Raw genomic sequence first — 13,541 nt, forward strand, 5'->3', positions numbered from 1 at the left:
GAAAGCAAAGAGGCCAGGTGGGCAGAGCTGAGGGAAGGAGTTGCTGACAGTGTGCTGGGGCTAGAGTTGGAGGGTTGTCAAAGCCTTGCCAATGAGTTGGGGCTTGTTGGAGCAGACAGTAGGGACCATTGCAGGTTCTTGAGCAGGAGAGACACCTGAAGAAGGTGGAGAGATAGCAAAAGTGGTATGTTGCCTCCTTAGGCTATTTCTAAGTCCAGTCAAGCACTATCACTTCCCACCCCAAAGCTGTTCTTGACTTTTCTGTAGGGACTTGCTTCTTCCTCTCGACTCTTACGGTTCTCTCCAGCTGGAGTGTATCTCTTTGGCAGCAGTTATACCAGCTCAAATCTTCCTGAAAACATCCATGATTTTCTGCCTGTATCCCCTGGTTTCCCAGCCCACAGAGGTTACCTCCCTCTTGGGGCTCCTGAGTTCCGTGACCTACTTATGGGGTTCTGTTCATGGAAGGCAGTGTTTCTCGGCCCTAGCTGCTCATTAGAAGACTGGTTTTTAAAATGTCTCCATGCCCAGATTGTAACCCAGATCAACGACATTGTGATCTCTGGGGTGGAACCTAGGTATTGGGATGGTTTCTAAACATTCCAGGTAATTCCAATGTGCACATTGCGATTTGGGATCACAGGCCACCTCTGACAATCGGGCATCCTGCCTTGTGATTACTGCTTTCATGCGTGCACTTGGCATACCTGGAACACATTGGGGTGCGGGGAGAAAGCACTAGGATTTTGGTTTATATTTACTTTACATCCTATGCTTTTAAAATGTGCATGCTTTACAATCGACTTGATAGTAGAAGAGGTAATGATCCTAACAGTCAGCAGCCCTTGAGCATGTACTGCAGCCAGGCTCTCATCCAAGCACTTGACACGAAAGTGCCAGAAAGCAGTCACACCAACATTCAAACACAGGATGGCTCCAGCAGCCACCTTTTATCCATCATGCCAATCTGTTCTCACAGTACACATGTGTAATTTAGAAACAAACAAAAATAATAACATATAAATAAGATACAGATACCAGAGCGACCCGTGAAACATTTTTTGCTGATAAGGTTTCATGATCAAATAATCAGACTATGGTGGCCGACTATGAGTCCTCCAGGCCAGGTCTAAATCTCTCTCTTAGTTTTGTTCCTTCTGCCCAGCAGCTAGCAGAATCTGGGTTCTAATAAATGCTCAACAAATATCTGCCACTCCCACAAACATTTATTAAATGATAATCATAGCTAACGTTTATCAACACTGCCACTGTGCCAGAGACATCATACTTAATCTTCACAGAGGTCCTGTAAGGCTATGATTACACCTGCTTTGTGACACTGAGCAGCTAAGTAACTTGCTAGAGTCCAGAACCTGAACCCAGACTGTGGGACTGCACAGCTCATTCTCCCCCACTGGTGAGCAGGTCCACAGGGAGCAGCTTATGAAGGTGGTGGGGGAGGAGTAGATTTTAAAACATCAGGAAGGAGGCAGAGGTGGATCATTCACTCCCTGCAGGTGGTTCCTTCTGCCAAGAGTGACCTTCTCTATCCTTACCTACCCTCCTGCCCCAGCTCAAACGCATCTTCTCCTGGAAGCCTACAGAGGGGTCTGCCCCGTTCCTGCCTCATCTTCCCCACTGAACTTGGAACTCCTAGAGGGCAGGGTTGGGTCCTACTCAAGGGGCATCCACGGAGCTGGGTCAGCAAACTTAACACTGGTCATCTGAGCCTGCGCCCGCCCTTCCTCCCAGGTCAGGGCGCCCCCACCCCCTGGGATTTTCCTCCGTGGACTCCGCTTCCTTTTCCTTCTTTTCTCCCTCCTCCTTCTTCTCCTTCTTTTCCACGTGTCTTCTCCTCCCATCCTCTTTTCTCTCCATCCCCACCTCCCACTCCTTCCCACGCCCCATCTCCCCGACCCCCACCACCCCGCGCCGCCCCCAACCCTGGGCCGGGCAGGTGCAATTCCTCAGGCGGCCTACAGAGGGCGATGTGCGCCGCCACTGGGCCGCGCCCCTCAGGCGCGCGCTTCCTGTGAGGTCAGGTGGGAGGAAACCGCCTGGAGCCGCCGGGAGTGGACGCCGCCGAGGCCCGGAGTCGCGCCTGCAGGTGAGTCGCCGCGCCGGGGAGGGAGCGCATCCCTCGCCGCAGCCCGGGCCGGGACTTGGAGCCGGTGTCGGGCTCCAGAGGCTGGGGCTGGCGGCCGGGGCAGCGTCCCTCCCGCCACCGCCCCGGAATGTCAGGTGCGCCGCGGGCCGGGCGCGCGGGTGGCCCACCGGGCGGGGGCGCGATGACAAAGCACAAAGGGACTGCGCGCGACCACCATCCGCTCGGCCTGCGCCAGGGCCAGAGGGCTTCAGGAGGGGGACGCGCCTGTCCCAGGTTCCAGGCTACGGGCAAGACAACAGGGCTCCTGACCTTTTTCGGCATATTTGTCACCAGTGCTATCTGGAATGTAGGTGGACACTGAGGCTCATCTCCTGAGAATGAATGGCCTTTACCCAGACTCAAGGGGAGGGGTGGAGGGGCCCCGCAGTCCAGGGGTCCGCGGAGTGGAGCCTTTCGAGAGCCACCGCAGCAACACCCTCCCATATTTTGGGAAGGCTGGGCCCTGCGCCCGTTAGCCAAGGTTGGACTGGTGTTCCCTGCGAAGTGAGGGACAGGAGAGGGGCGTGCCCTCTGCAGCAAAGCTGTGCTCTTCCGAGGCGCATGATGGCTAGGGTGGTCTGCCGCTACCAGGCAGTGGTTGTAAAGTAACCCCGAAGTGACCCTCATCTCCCTGGGTGTTCCTGGGGAAGGCCCAGGTGGTGACATTGACTCCCTGGGGGAGCAACACACTCGACCCATTTTTTAGTGGAAGGGAAATGGAACCCCACTGGGGATCCTGGTGCCCTGGACTCCCAGTTTAGTACCCAGGGAGGGCCCTAGAACCAGAGCTTCTGGCCTCGTGTTCCTTCTCTGCTGTCCGTAGGTGTGATCCCGGGCAGGCCACTTAAGTCTCCCTGTGCCTCCGCCTGTGCAATGGCCGCGCTAGTACCCTCCTCGGGGGAGTGTTGTGAGGCTTGAGTGAGGTGAGCCTTGCAGGATGGGCCTTCCACGGGGCGTGGGCCACAGCAGGGGCTCTAGTCCCAGTTGTGCTGTTGGCAGTGTAGTGATTGGCAGTAAAACTTCCTTTGCCAAGGATCCTTTTGATAGTTTTCCTGGTGGACTCAATGTCTGAAATCTTTTTGCCTGGCAAACAACTTGCCTTTATTTCTCCCCTTTTTGTTAATCAGACACAGCATCTGCTCAGCGTGGGTCACCTCTGTGAACATCACTGACTGCAAGCCTCCCTCAATTTCTGGTAAATTTTTTCCTTCAAGCTTTTTGAGGTCAGGGGGAAAATCCTCCACAGATCTTCATGAGTCTGGTCCCAGATCACTAACAGCTAAAGGTTTTGTGGTGGGGAGAACTTCTGTGCCACTTGGCTTCCATTAGCCTGCCCACCCTGACCACACAATGCAGGTGCAGCCCATCAGGGACCCACAGCGCCTGGGAGGATGGTGCGGATCTTGGCCAATGGGGAAATCGTGCAGGATGACGACCCCCGAGTGAGGACCACTACCCAGCCACCAAGAGGTAGCATTCCTCGACAGGTAGGTACTCATTTCCTGTGGAGTGGGACAGATGGCCTCCTGTGTACTGGCTACTCCTAGCTTCCAGAAGTCTCTCTTGCTGGTCACTAACCTTTTCTAGCCTGAAGCCCTTTTTGCAGAGAGCTGGGTAAGACTTGGGGAAGATGCAGTGGCTTATTGTCTACCTCCTCAGATCTCCTTTCTCCAGGCGCCTCCCCAGACTTCACAGCCAAGAGCTCTCTCTCCTTTAACTTGGTTAGCAAACCTCACTGGAGCTAGCGTCTTTCTTTTAAGAGTGGGTTGGATGACAGAAGCTGGAGAGGAAGTGGAGGAGATGAGCCCTGGGCACAGAATAATTATTTTAAAGGGGTGGCTGGGCGCGGTGGCTCACACCTGTAATCCCAGCACTTTGGGAGGCTGAGGTGGGCAGATCACAAGGCCAGGTGTTCGAGACCAGCCTGACCAACATGATGAAACCCCATCTCTACTAAAAATACAAAATTAGCCAGATGTGGTGGTACATGCCTGTAATCCCAGCTACTCAGGAGGCTGAGGCAGGAGAATCGCTTGAACCCGGGAGGCGGAGGTTGCAGTGAGCTGAGATCGCGCCATTGCACTCCAGCCTGGGTGACAGAGCGAGACTCTGTCTCAAAAAAAAAAAAAAAAAAAGAAAGGAGTGATGATGAGTATTAAAAATGCTGGCCCTAGAGCCACGCCCTGTAGTCCAACCTGCCTCAACCACTTCCTCTCTCCTCTGTCCTGGGCCTGATGTGAGGAATATAGACTGGCATGTTCTGTGCTCTGAGAGCTTGTGACTTGGTTGTTGGGATTCTTATGGGTGGCATGGGGGATTGCTGAGAAAGGAGGGTGTGACCCTCGGTGGCTGTAGGAAGGGCAGGATGCAGCCTAGAGAGGTTGATTCCTGGTTGGTGCCTCAACCCAATGATTCATTCATCTCTCTCTGTCTTCACATTCCAGAGCTTCTTCAACAGGGGCCATGGTGCTCCCCCAGGGGGTCCTGGCCCCCACCAGCAGCAGGCAGGTGCCAGGCTGGGTGCTGCTCAGTCCCCCTTCAATGACCTCAACCGGCAGCTGGTGAACATGGGCTTTCCGCAGTGGCATCTGGGCAACCATGCTGTGGAGCCGGTGACCTCCATCCTGCTCCTCTTCCTGCTCATGATGCTTGGTGTTCGTGGCCTCCTCCTGGTTGGCCTTGTCTACCTGGTGTCCCACCTGAGTCAGCGGTGACCTCTGAGGGCTGATAGGGGTGGGCCTGTTGAGAGGGACTTGCTGGGCCTTGGTGTGAGAGCAGGCATATTTGGAGGGGATCTGGTGGTGCCTTGAAGGTATGATCAGAGAGGGGACCACAGGTGTGTGTTTCCCCTTTGTGTTAAGCATGAGGCAGAGGGAGACGTTAGTCCAGCATTTCCAAAGTGTGGGTGGATCCGTTGGTTCCCAAGATACTTTTAGGTGGTATGGGGCCTGCATTAAGTGGCACAAAATCAGAGCAAGAAAGCGATGCCCTTCCCAATTCTCTCAATCCTTTTATGCCGAGAAGATCTCAGCTGGATGCCAACATGTTCCGATGCCTGTGGAAGACATGCCGACGTCTCCTCTGCCTAGGGAGCAGGACTTGGGCTTAGGGCAGGTGGGAAAAATTCCAGACTTTTTTAGCACTGTTTTTGTTTTAATGGTATATTTTTATTGGCTACTTTATTGTTTAGGACAAGTGGTAGTGGCATTCTATTTATTGTGACCTTTTCAATAAATAGATTTAAGTAAAAATGAGTCCATATAAAGAAATGTATGAATAATCGTACACTTGCATGCAGATCTGGAAAACATGGTAAAGAGGGATTGGGTTCGGGGAACAGGCAGCAGCGAGCATTTGACCTCAGAGGGTGGTTTCTAAGATTTTCTCAGTAGGATCGCAGAACTAGGAGAGAAGGTCTAGATGAGATCTGGCTTGGACCCCTTGCCTGATGTGTGGATAACTTCCAGCCTCACTCTGAGATGCCAGGCATGATGGTCAGCTTTGTGGGGAGGGTTCCTCTGGCCAGAATGGCTGGTGAGGCTGCAGGGTCGAGAGAGCTGGGGTGCAGGTCCGAGGTCTCCCTTGCTTAAGGAGACCTTCCTGACCAGAGGCTGCTCAGCCTCTTTCACCCTCCAGAGGCTTCTGTCACCTCTGGCTGCAGTGCATTCTCCTTAGAAAATGGTGCACGTAGAATGAGGATGCCCTGCTTCTCTGGAGAGGAGGCCTTGCGTTTTGACATGTGAGCCCTGGGTCTGCGTGGAGGCCCTGCCTGGGGAGGCACTGGGTGGCTGAGGCTCTGGGCCACAGAGGGAGGAGGGTTATTTATGGGTTGGAGGGAGGCTGGGTGAGTCAAGGACTTGCCTGTCCTGGCACCAGGTTTCTCATCCTTTTCTTGGGATCCGCTGGGTTTGGTTGTTTGCAGGGAGGAAGGCATGTTTTGGAGTTGCTAGGTCTCGGGGAGGATGGGCGCGAGAAGGAGCTTGAGGCCACCCCTCCATCTGAGAGCCTGCCATGCTGTCTGGAACAGGAGCTTCTCACCTGGGGCCTGGACAAAGAGAGGTGGGGGGCTCAGCCCTGCTGATGTCCCAGCTGGCCCCCGTGGCATCTCCTTCTGTCCTGACACTTCGGCCTACCCACTTGCCTGGCTCCAAGCCCCTACAGCTCCAGCCCGCCAGCCGCAGGGAAGTTCCTGGCCATACCCCACTCTTCTGACTCTCTTTTCTCTCAGCTTCTCTTAGAGGTGGGTTTTCCCTTTCATTTTCCCCTTGCAAAGCTGCAGAACTCTGAAAAAATAAATTATGAGTGGAAAACCCCAATATATAAAATACCTTGAGGGGATATGAATCTGAGTCCTCAAATTCAGGGCTGAGAACAATACCTTTTTCTAGAACTCAGTTTCCATTCCCAACGTCCAAGCCCTTTGAGAATTAGGGTCCGTTAGAGAAGGCAGGGGTGAGCAGGGCTTCCCTCTGCACCTGACTAGAAAGAGCGGGAGGAGGAGGCCTGCTGGCTTTAGGCAGGATGGCGAAAGTGGGCAGGGGCCACAGTGGGCAGAGATGGCTTTTCCTGAGGCTTGCTTGGTGCTTAGCCGGCCTAAGAGGCAGGGCTGGGGGCTGGAAGTCAGTTGGTGGGGACCAAGAGGAGGTGAAGTCTTGCCCTGTTTGTTGACTGAGCTCCAGGCCCCATAGAGCTGCTGTGGTTGGATTGGACTCTTGGCCTTTTTCTGAGCTACCTGTCTTCTCTGCCTCACTTCCTAAGCCCAGTGTCTGAAAAGTGCTGGGACAGCCTGTATGCAGACAGAGGCAGCTTAGTGTGGGGAGACCCCCCTGGGGTCGTGCAGCCTGCAGCTGGGAGTGGCCTGGGGCCATGTGCTTCCAGCCTGCCTGAATGCCCCCAGCAGGTCTCTCACCTGCACCGACTGACCCAGGCCTCACGGGGCGGCTGCACCCTGCACAGGCAGAGTCTAGGTCCTCTGGGAGGCCAGATCAGAGCTGAGGGGCCTGAGTGAGCCTCTGCCTCGGTCTACTCAGCATCCTAATCAGAAGCTCACTGAGGGGGTGGGATCTTCCTTCTCTGCCCACCACCAACTCTGCCTGCTATGTGACAGGACCCCCAGACTGAGCTGCCTGACTCGTTCCAATCCTGCCCAAGAGGGCAGATTTCCAGGGAGGTTTCTGCTGATCCTCAAAGCCCTGTGTCTCCGTGGCAGGCTGGATTTCCAGCCTGGCTGCCTGGGGAGAGCTGCTCCTACTCCCACCCACGTGAGCCACCAGCTCAGATCCCACTAGGCCTCCACTGCCTCTGCGGGGCCACCCGGTGAGTAGAACTGCTGGGGTCTGACTTGTCTGTTCTGCTCAATCTCTGGGGACCAGCTGCCCTCCTGGTGCCCTCCACAAATTCCAAGCCCTTGGCTCCCTAAGCCCCTCCCTCTCCACCCTCCAGCTAGTCCTGGAAGTGGGGACTAAACCATCATCTCCCTGAAGGAGACACCAAGCCTGAGATCAGGTGAAACAGTGACTCTGGTTTTGCCAGTTCCCCCGAGCAGCCGTCTCTCAGCTCCTGCCTCCCTGTGACGGGGCCTTTTAGCATAGGTGAGGGCCGGGGATGTTGGGCTCCCTCTCTGGGGCCTTTCTAGCTCTATGGGTCTGAGGGGGAAGCCCTGAGGCAGTGGTCAAGGCGTCTGTCCACTTGGATGCCTGAACCTGAGGACAGGGGAGGAAAGCCGCCCCTGCGCTCTGGCTCACCGGGTGGCACAGGAGGCCTGTTTGCAGGCCTGGCTCTGCTCTTTGTGGACAGTTCACTCAGCCTCTTGAGCCTTGGTTTCCTCATCCCTGTGAAGGGATGATGATCTGGGACCTGCCCGCCTCTCAGAGCCTTTCAGGGGATCACTGAAAGCATGGTGGGTAGGAGGTGGGCAGAGGGCCATGGAGAGGGGGACTGCGCCTGCCCCTGAGCTGCCTCTGCAGGTGCTGCACCATGGCCCACAGCTTCTGTACTGGCAGCTTTGGCTCCAGAGTGGCTGCCTTGTCCAAGGCACCTGGGATCCCTGGCTGGGGCGGTGCTGGGCTTTTAAGAGCAGAGTTGCCCCTCCTGCAGCTGTTAGAGAAGAAACACAGCCACTTCGCTGTGCTCCTGAAAGCTGAGGGGCTTGTTGCTGGTGTTGAATGTCAGGACTGGATGATGTTTGTTGAGAGTGTATGGAGTGCCTGGCCCTGTGCTAAGCACGTTATGTCATTTAATTGTCACTAGCACCTTATGACATAAATATTGTCACTGTCATCTTTATTTCACGGCAGAGGACATGGCAGAGGGTTTATAACTTGCTGTAGGACCCAGAGCGAGCTGGGTGGAGCTAGGATTCAGAGACCTACAGCCCTTGCTCTTGACCACTCCTCTCTTTTACCTCTGGCCGTACCTGCATCAGCATCGCCTAGAAACCTGCAGATAGAGATGCCCAGCTGTACTACCTGCTAAGACCCGCCTGCAGCCCCATGGGATCAGCTGTGTGGGGGCAGAGGGCACAGAAGTTGGTGCAAGGGTGCTGGCTGCAGCTGCCCAGCTGGGTGGCCTCAGTGGCTTCCCAGTCCTGGGTCACAGTCATGGAGATTTAGCTCTCTTCCCTGCATTCCCGAATGCATATTTTCATTGCAAAGTGACAAATCCAGTGATCTCTCAAAGGGTTAAGTGGGGGCAGGGGAGGGAGGCAGCAGAGCTCTGCTGCCAAAACTAGATAGAGAACCTGCAGCCTGCCCAGCCAGTAGGACAAGCAAGCCTACCCCGCCTGGTGCTGCCACCCAGTGCCCAAAAGAGCAGCAAGAGAAAGTTCAAGAAGCAGGTAGAGTGAGAGCTTCAAAGAATTACAAAGGGGGTGTGTATGGAGGGGTGTGTGCGTGTGCCTCTGAGCCTCTGGTTTGAGGCTGGGGGCAGGGCTGAAACCAAATGGCTTTAGGGACTCAGAGTTTGGAAGGAGAAGGTTGGAGCTACTTGAGATGAAGCCGGAGGGCCACTGCCCCAAGTGCCCAGGCAGGTGGGGCACAGGGCTGGGAGCCAGGGCTGGTCTGCATTGGCCCAGCGGCCAGCTCCAGTCCCTCTGGTGGGTAGGGGCCCTGCTGTGGGCTGAATGCCTGCTTCTCATTCCCGGCTTCAGCTCTGTTAACCAGAGGCCTTGGCACAACCCAGCATCTCCCTAAACCTCCGTGTCCTCATCTGCACCTCCCACAGTGAGAGGATCAAGTACATTAATTCATGGGAAGCACTTAGCTGTTTCTGGCACAAGTTAGTGCTCAATGTTACTGTATTCACAGAGAAATGGTATTAGGACTCACTTAACATTTTTTTTTTTAACAGCAGCTCACATCTTACTTAAATTAATTTTTTAAAAGGAAGCTTCATATTACTATTGTAAATGGAAAGCCAATACTACTTGCCATTCACAGTAGGTATTCGTACAAATGAATCCAGGACAAAACGAATGATATTCCATTTTAGCTAGTCACTGCCATTGTCCAAGCCCTTAGCCTGATGCCTGCTTTCTTTGTTAAAAAAGTCAGTTTATGAAGATTGGGAGTGGTGCAGAAGCCTCACTGGCCCCTCACTGAGACATTCTCCTCGATGGATTCAGAGGACTGAAGAGAAACAAAGAGGAATGACTTCCTCACCATCCGATTCGGTGCTGTGTTTGTAAATTGCTTATAATCATCTTGTGCACCACCCCAAATCATTTCACTCCCTGGCAGGTAAGAGTACCCCACAACTGCGGGAAACATGGTATGATCTTGAGCAAGCTATTTTAAAAGTCTTACTCTTTGTAAAGTAATGCATTCATGTGGTTCAAAGATGATATAATGTACAAATGTATATAGAGAAAAGCCTTTCTCCCTCCTCTGTCCCCATCCATCCATCCCTCCTCCACTCCACTATAACTACTGTTCTTAGTGTCTTCTAAATACTTCCAGAATTTAGTTATGCAAATATGAGCAAACATGAATATACTATTTTTTCTTTTTTTATACAAATAATAGAAAAAATTTGACACGTTTTTCTCTGCCTTTTGCATTTTTCACTTAGCAGTATATCTTGGCACATTTTATATGAGTACATGAAGAGCATTTTCATCCTGCAGTATTTTGGTGTTTGAGTTGTCGACCCTGTCTTGGGCTCACCTGTACCATGGGGGATTGACTCAGTTGACCCTCAGGGCCTTGCAGCTCTGACCCTGAACCAACCCATGGGGTTTTTCTCTGAAATGTGGGGATCTTGACAGAACTGTCTCCCTTTCTCCAGGGCCCGAGGGGAGATATCACAACCTTATAGGGTTTCTCAGTCTCCTTTGCAGTTGGATAGGGTGCAATTTCTGCCCTCATCTGGCTCCTTGAAAAGGCGCAGTGGCCTCACCTGAACACTGCCTCCTGGGTCACACTGCACCCTGAGACGAGCTGAGAGGGACTCCCCACAACCTCCGACAGGCAGGGAGTGACCCCCACCTGGCCTCCTTCATTCTGGAAAAACAAACAGGCTGGGCTAGACTTTCACGAAGGCCCCTTTCAGCTCTGAGACCAACATACCACAGAGGGCCTTGCCCTTAGTAGACGCTTGATGGACTTTGCTGCTGCCTTGCCTGGCATTGCCAACGTCGCTGTCCAACACGTTGCTGTCCCCACTTCCTCTAACACCCCATTTTCTTTCTTTTTAAAAAAAATTTAACTTTTCAGTTCAGGGGTACATGTGCAGGTTTATTGTATAGGTAAACTTGTGTCATAGGGGTTTGTTGTACAGATTATTTCATCACCCGGGTATTCAGCCTAGTACCCACTCATTATTTTTCCTGATCCTCTCCCTCCTCTCATACTCCACCCTCTGAAAGGCCCCAATGTGTGTTGTTCCCTTTTATGTGTCCAGTAACGCCCCATTTTCATGAACATCTGGATTAAGGAAGTTAAGAAAAGCCTTGAGGAGAGACCAAGACCCCAGCTTTCTTTAGCTCTGAACTGGGTAATGAACTCTCAATGCCCTTTTGCAGGGACCTGAGGGACCCCCACCACCTTGGTGTGCAGACCGGAAAGGTTGTGAAAGTTGTCTCATGGCGCCACCTGGTGGAATTTTCGGACAGGAGCAGGAACTCCCTCCTGCAAATATACTACAAATGGATTCATCTGCTCTCCTGCTCCCGGTTAGTGCTCACCTCAGCCAGCCCAGGCTTGGTATTACCTTGTATTTTGGAAAGGTTTCTGGTGGAGAGCATGCACAATTCCATTATAATTTCTCATTCACTGTGGTTTCGTCCTGGGTTGAGCCTAGTGCCAGGAACATTCATAAGTTTTGTTTCATTTCATCCTCTCCCAAGCAAAGAAAAATATATGTCCTTCCTTTTTCCCAGAGTAAAGGAATTTATATGTGGCCACACAGTTGGCAGGCAGCAGATCTGGAGCCTGCCTCGCCAGCCTCCAGCAAACTGAATCTGGGAGCCCTAGGGAGGGTGGAAGGTGGCTGTGGAACCCCCAGGGAGAGGGTTTGTCGCCGGGGTCTAGTCTTGAACCAGACCTTCCAGTATTTGAGTTTTCAGCCTAGGAGACAGAGTGAGAAGTTTTAGACTTGGTGGCCCAGGGTTGCTGTGATCATGTTAGTGGAAGGGGCTTGCTTACTGTTTAAGGCTGCACTCTCTCTAGGTGGGGGTGGCTATGTCTAGCCCAGCCTTACCCAGTGCAGCGCCCACCAACGCCTCACACTTGCCTGTCCTTACTCAGAGCCTGGCGCCAGGTGGTTCCCCTCAATGAACGTGATATTTGTGACATGGGGCCCATTGCCTAGCTCTTGTCTTTTTCACTGGAGGCAAGAAGCAGGCGAGTCAGACAGGCTCCCCATTTGGTAGCTTTGGGCAAGTTCCTTACTCTGCCTCATCTGTGAAATGGGGATGACGTGTCATCTAGGGCGGTGTTGAGCTGCAATTGGAAGACATGTATGCAGTGCCTGGGGTGTAGCGGTGTGCCATGGATGAGGGTTTGTATCAGATCACCTCCTACAGGGCCCATTAATGAAAATTGTCTGCCCTCAGTCAAGAAAATGTAAAATGCAATTTGCTTTCGAAATTCTGGGAGGAAAAAAAATAGAAAAATTTCCCAATATGTCTGCTTACCAGTATCATGCAGTGAAGACATCTGCCTCTGAGGCATGGGCCTGTGTGAGCACGCTCGTCAGTCTATGAGGGGGTGTGTTTGTTTTTTCTTTTTTGCAGCTTTGAGCTCAGCTAATCCTGAGAAATCACTTTCTTCTGATGAAGTGGCTAAAATCTGGACACTGTCAGCAAGGGAACATACAAGCCAACCACAAGTGCCTCCAACAGCGTGTTCCTTTTCCTGTGATAGTTGTTCTCAACCTAGCAACACCACCAGTTCATCTGGGCAGCTTTAAAACATGCAGCCTGGGTTCCAGTTCCAGAGCCATGAGCCAGCCTTCCTCCAGGTGGGAGCTGCCCTGTCCCCGGGGAGCAGGGTTTGTGGTTCCTTCCCTCTCACATGCCAGACTGAGTTTCTGAGGGCAGGGATCATGCTCAGCTCTTTTTTGTATTCCCAGTCCCAGACAGAGGCCCTGGCCCTTTGTCAAAACTTGGGGACTGCTCTGCAAACTGCATGAGAAGGCATGAGGCACTAGCCCAACTAAAGGGAGGAGGGGACCCCAAAAACAGAGCCCATTCTTCCTGCCTTGACTGGGTTGGATCCTGGTGACTTCTCTGTCACCTGTGTACTCAGGGACATTATTCTCAAGTTGTAAGTGCAGGCAGCTCTACCCCGCAGCACGTGTGGGATGAAGAAGGAAGGAAGAAAGAAAGGAGGGAGGCAGGGAGGGAGGGAGGAATGAAAGAACCTAGGTCAATAGTATAAATGTAACCCTGAGCCGGGGGTCCCAAGGCTCCCCGTGACATCTGCCTGTATCCCAGCATCTCTTTAAATGAAGCAGCAGCCTTCCTTGAAGACCCACCAGGTGGGAATTGCTGCCCACTCCGGAAGCCTGGGGAGGGCTTCTCTCAAGACTGTGGCAGTCGCGCTTCTCTCTCCCTCCTCTGCTGCACTTGCTTTTCCTTGGAGTCAAGTGACAGGTCAGGCCCAGCCCAGGGTGCAGAGGGTGCAGTGACCCTGGGACACACGGATGTCGTGGGAGTGACTCATTGTGGCCTCACAGCTCAGGAAGGGGGTGCATGTGCTGTCTCCTTGCCTCTGCCTTATTCCAGGGGAGTTAGACTCTTGCCTTTTGCTCCCAAGCCCTTGAGAAACCAGGGCTGGATCTACTTGGGATCTAACTACCAGTGCCCTAGTTATGCAGGAGTTAGAAACTGAAATGCCCTCAGGGACCAGATAGGTGCCAGAGAACCGTGTGAAGCAGCTGGGTCCCAGGCACCAGG

At 53.1% G+C, this 13,541-nt stretch overlaps 1 protein-coding gene across 3 annotated transcripts; it reads left to right on the top strand.

The window, feature by feature from the left end:
* The first annotated feature begins 1,960 nt into the window (after nt 1–1,960).
* FAM241B (family with sequence similarity 241 member B) lies at nt 1,961–5,401 on the top strand. 3 transcript variants are annotated; one of them, XM_034930707.3, is made up of 5 exons: nt 2,024–2,107; nt 2,970–3,069; nt 3,274–3,341; nt 3,503–3,633; nt 4,591–5,401. In XM_034930707.3, the coding sequence occupies exons 4-5, from the start codon at nt 3,538–3,540 to the stop codon at nt 4,858–4,860; spliced, it is 366 nt and encodes a 121-aa protein (XP_034786598.1). In that variant the 5' UTR covers nt 2,024–2,107; nt 2,970–3,069; nt 3,274–3,341; nt 3,503–3,537; the 3' UTR covers nt 4,861–5,401. The 3 variants fall into 3 exon arrangements, with proteins under 3 accessions (XP_003815977.1, XP_034786598.1, XP_008967168.1); XM_003815929.5 differs by lacking the exon at nt 2,970–3,069 and having other exon boundaries at nt 1,961–2,107; XM_008968920.5 differs by lacking the exons at nt 2,024–2,107; nt 2,970–3,069 and adding an exon at nt 2,156–2,453.
* The last annotated feature ends 8,140 nt before the right edge of the window (nt 5,402–13,541 follow it).

Source organism: Pan paniscus, chromosome 8 (genome assembly GCF_029289425.2).
Source record: "Pan paniscus chromosome 8, NHGRI_mPanPan1-v2.0_pri, whole genome shotgun sequence".
NCBI lineage: Eukaryota > Metazoa > Chordata > Mammalia > Primates > Hominidae > Pan > Pan paniscus.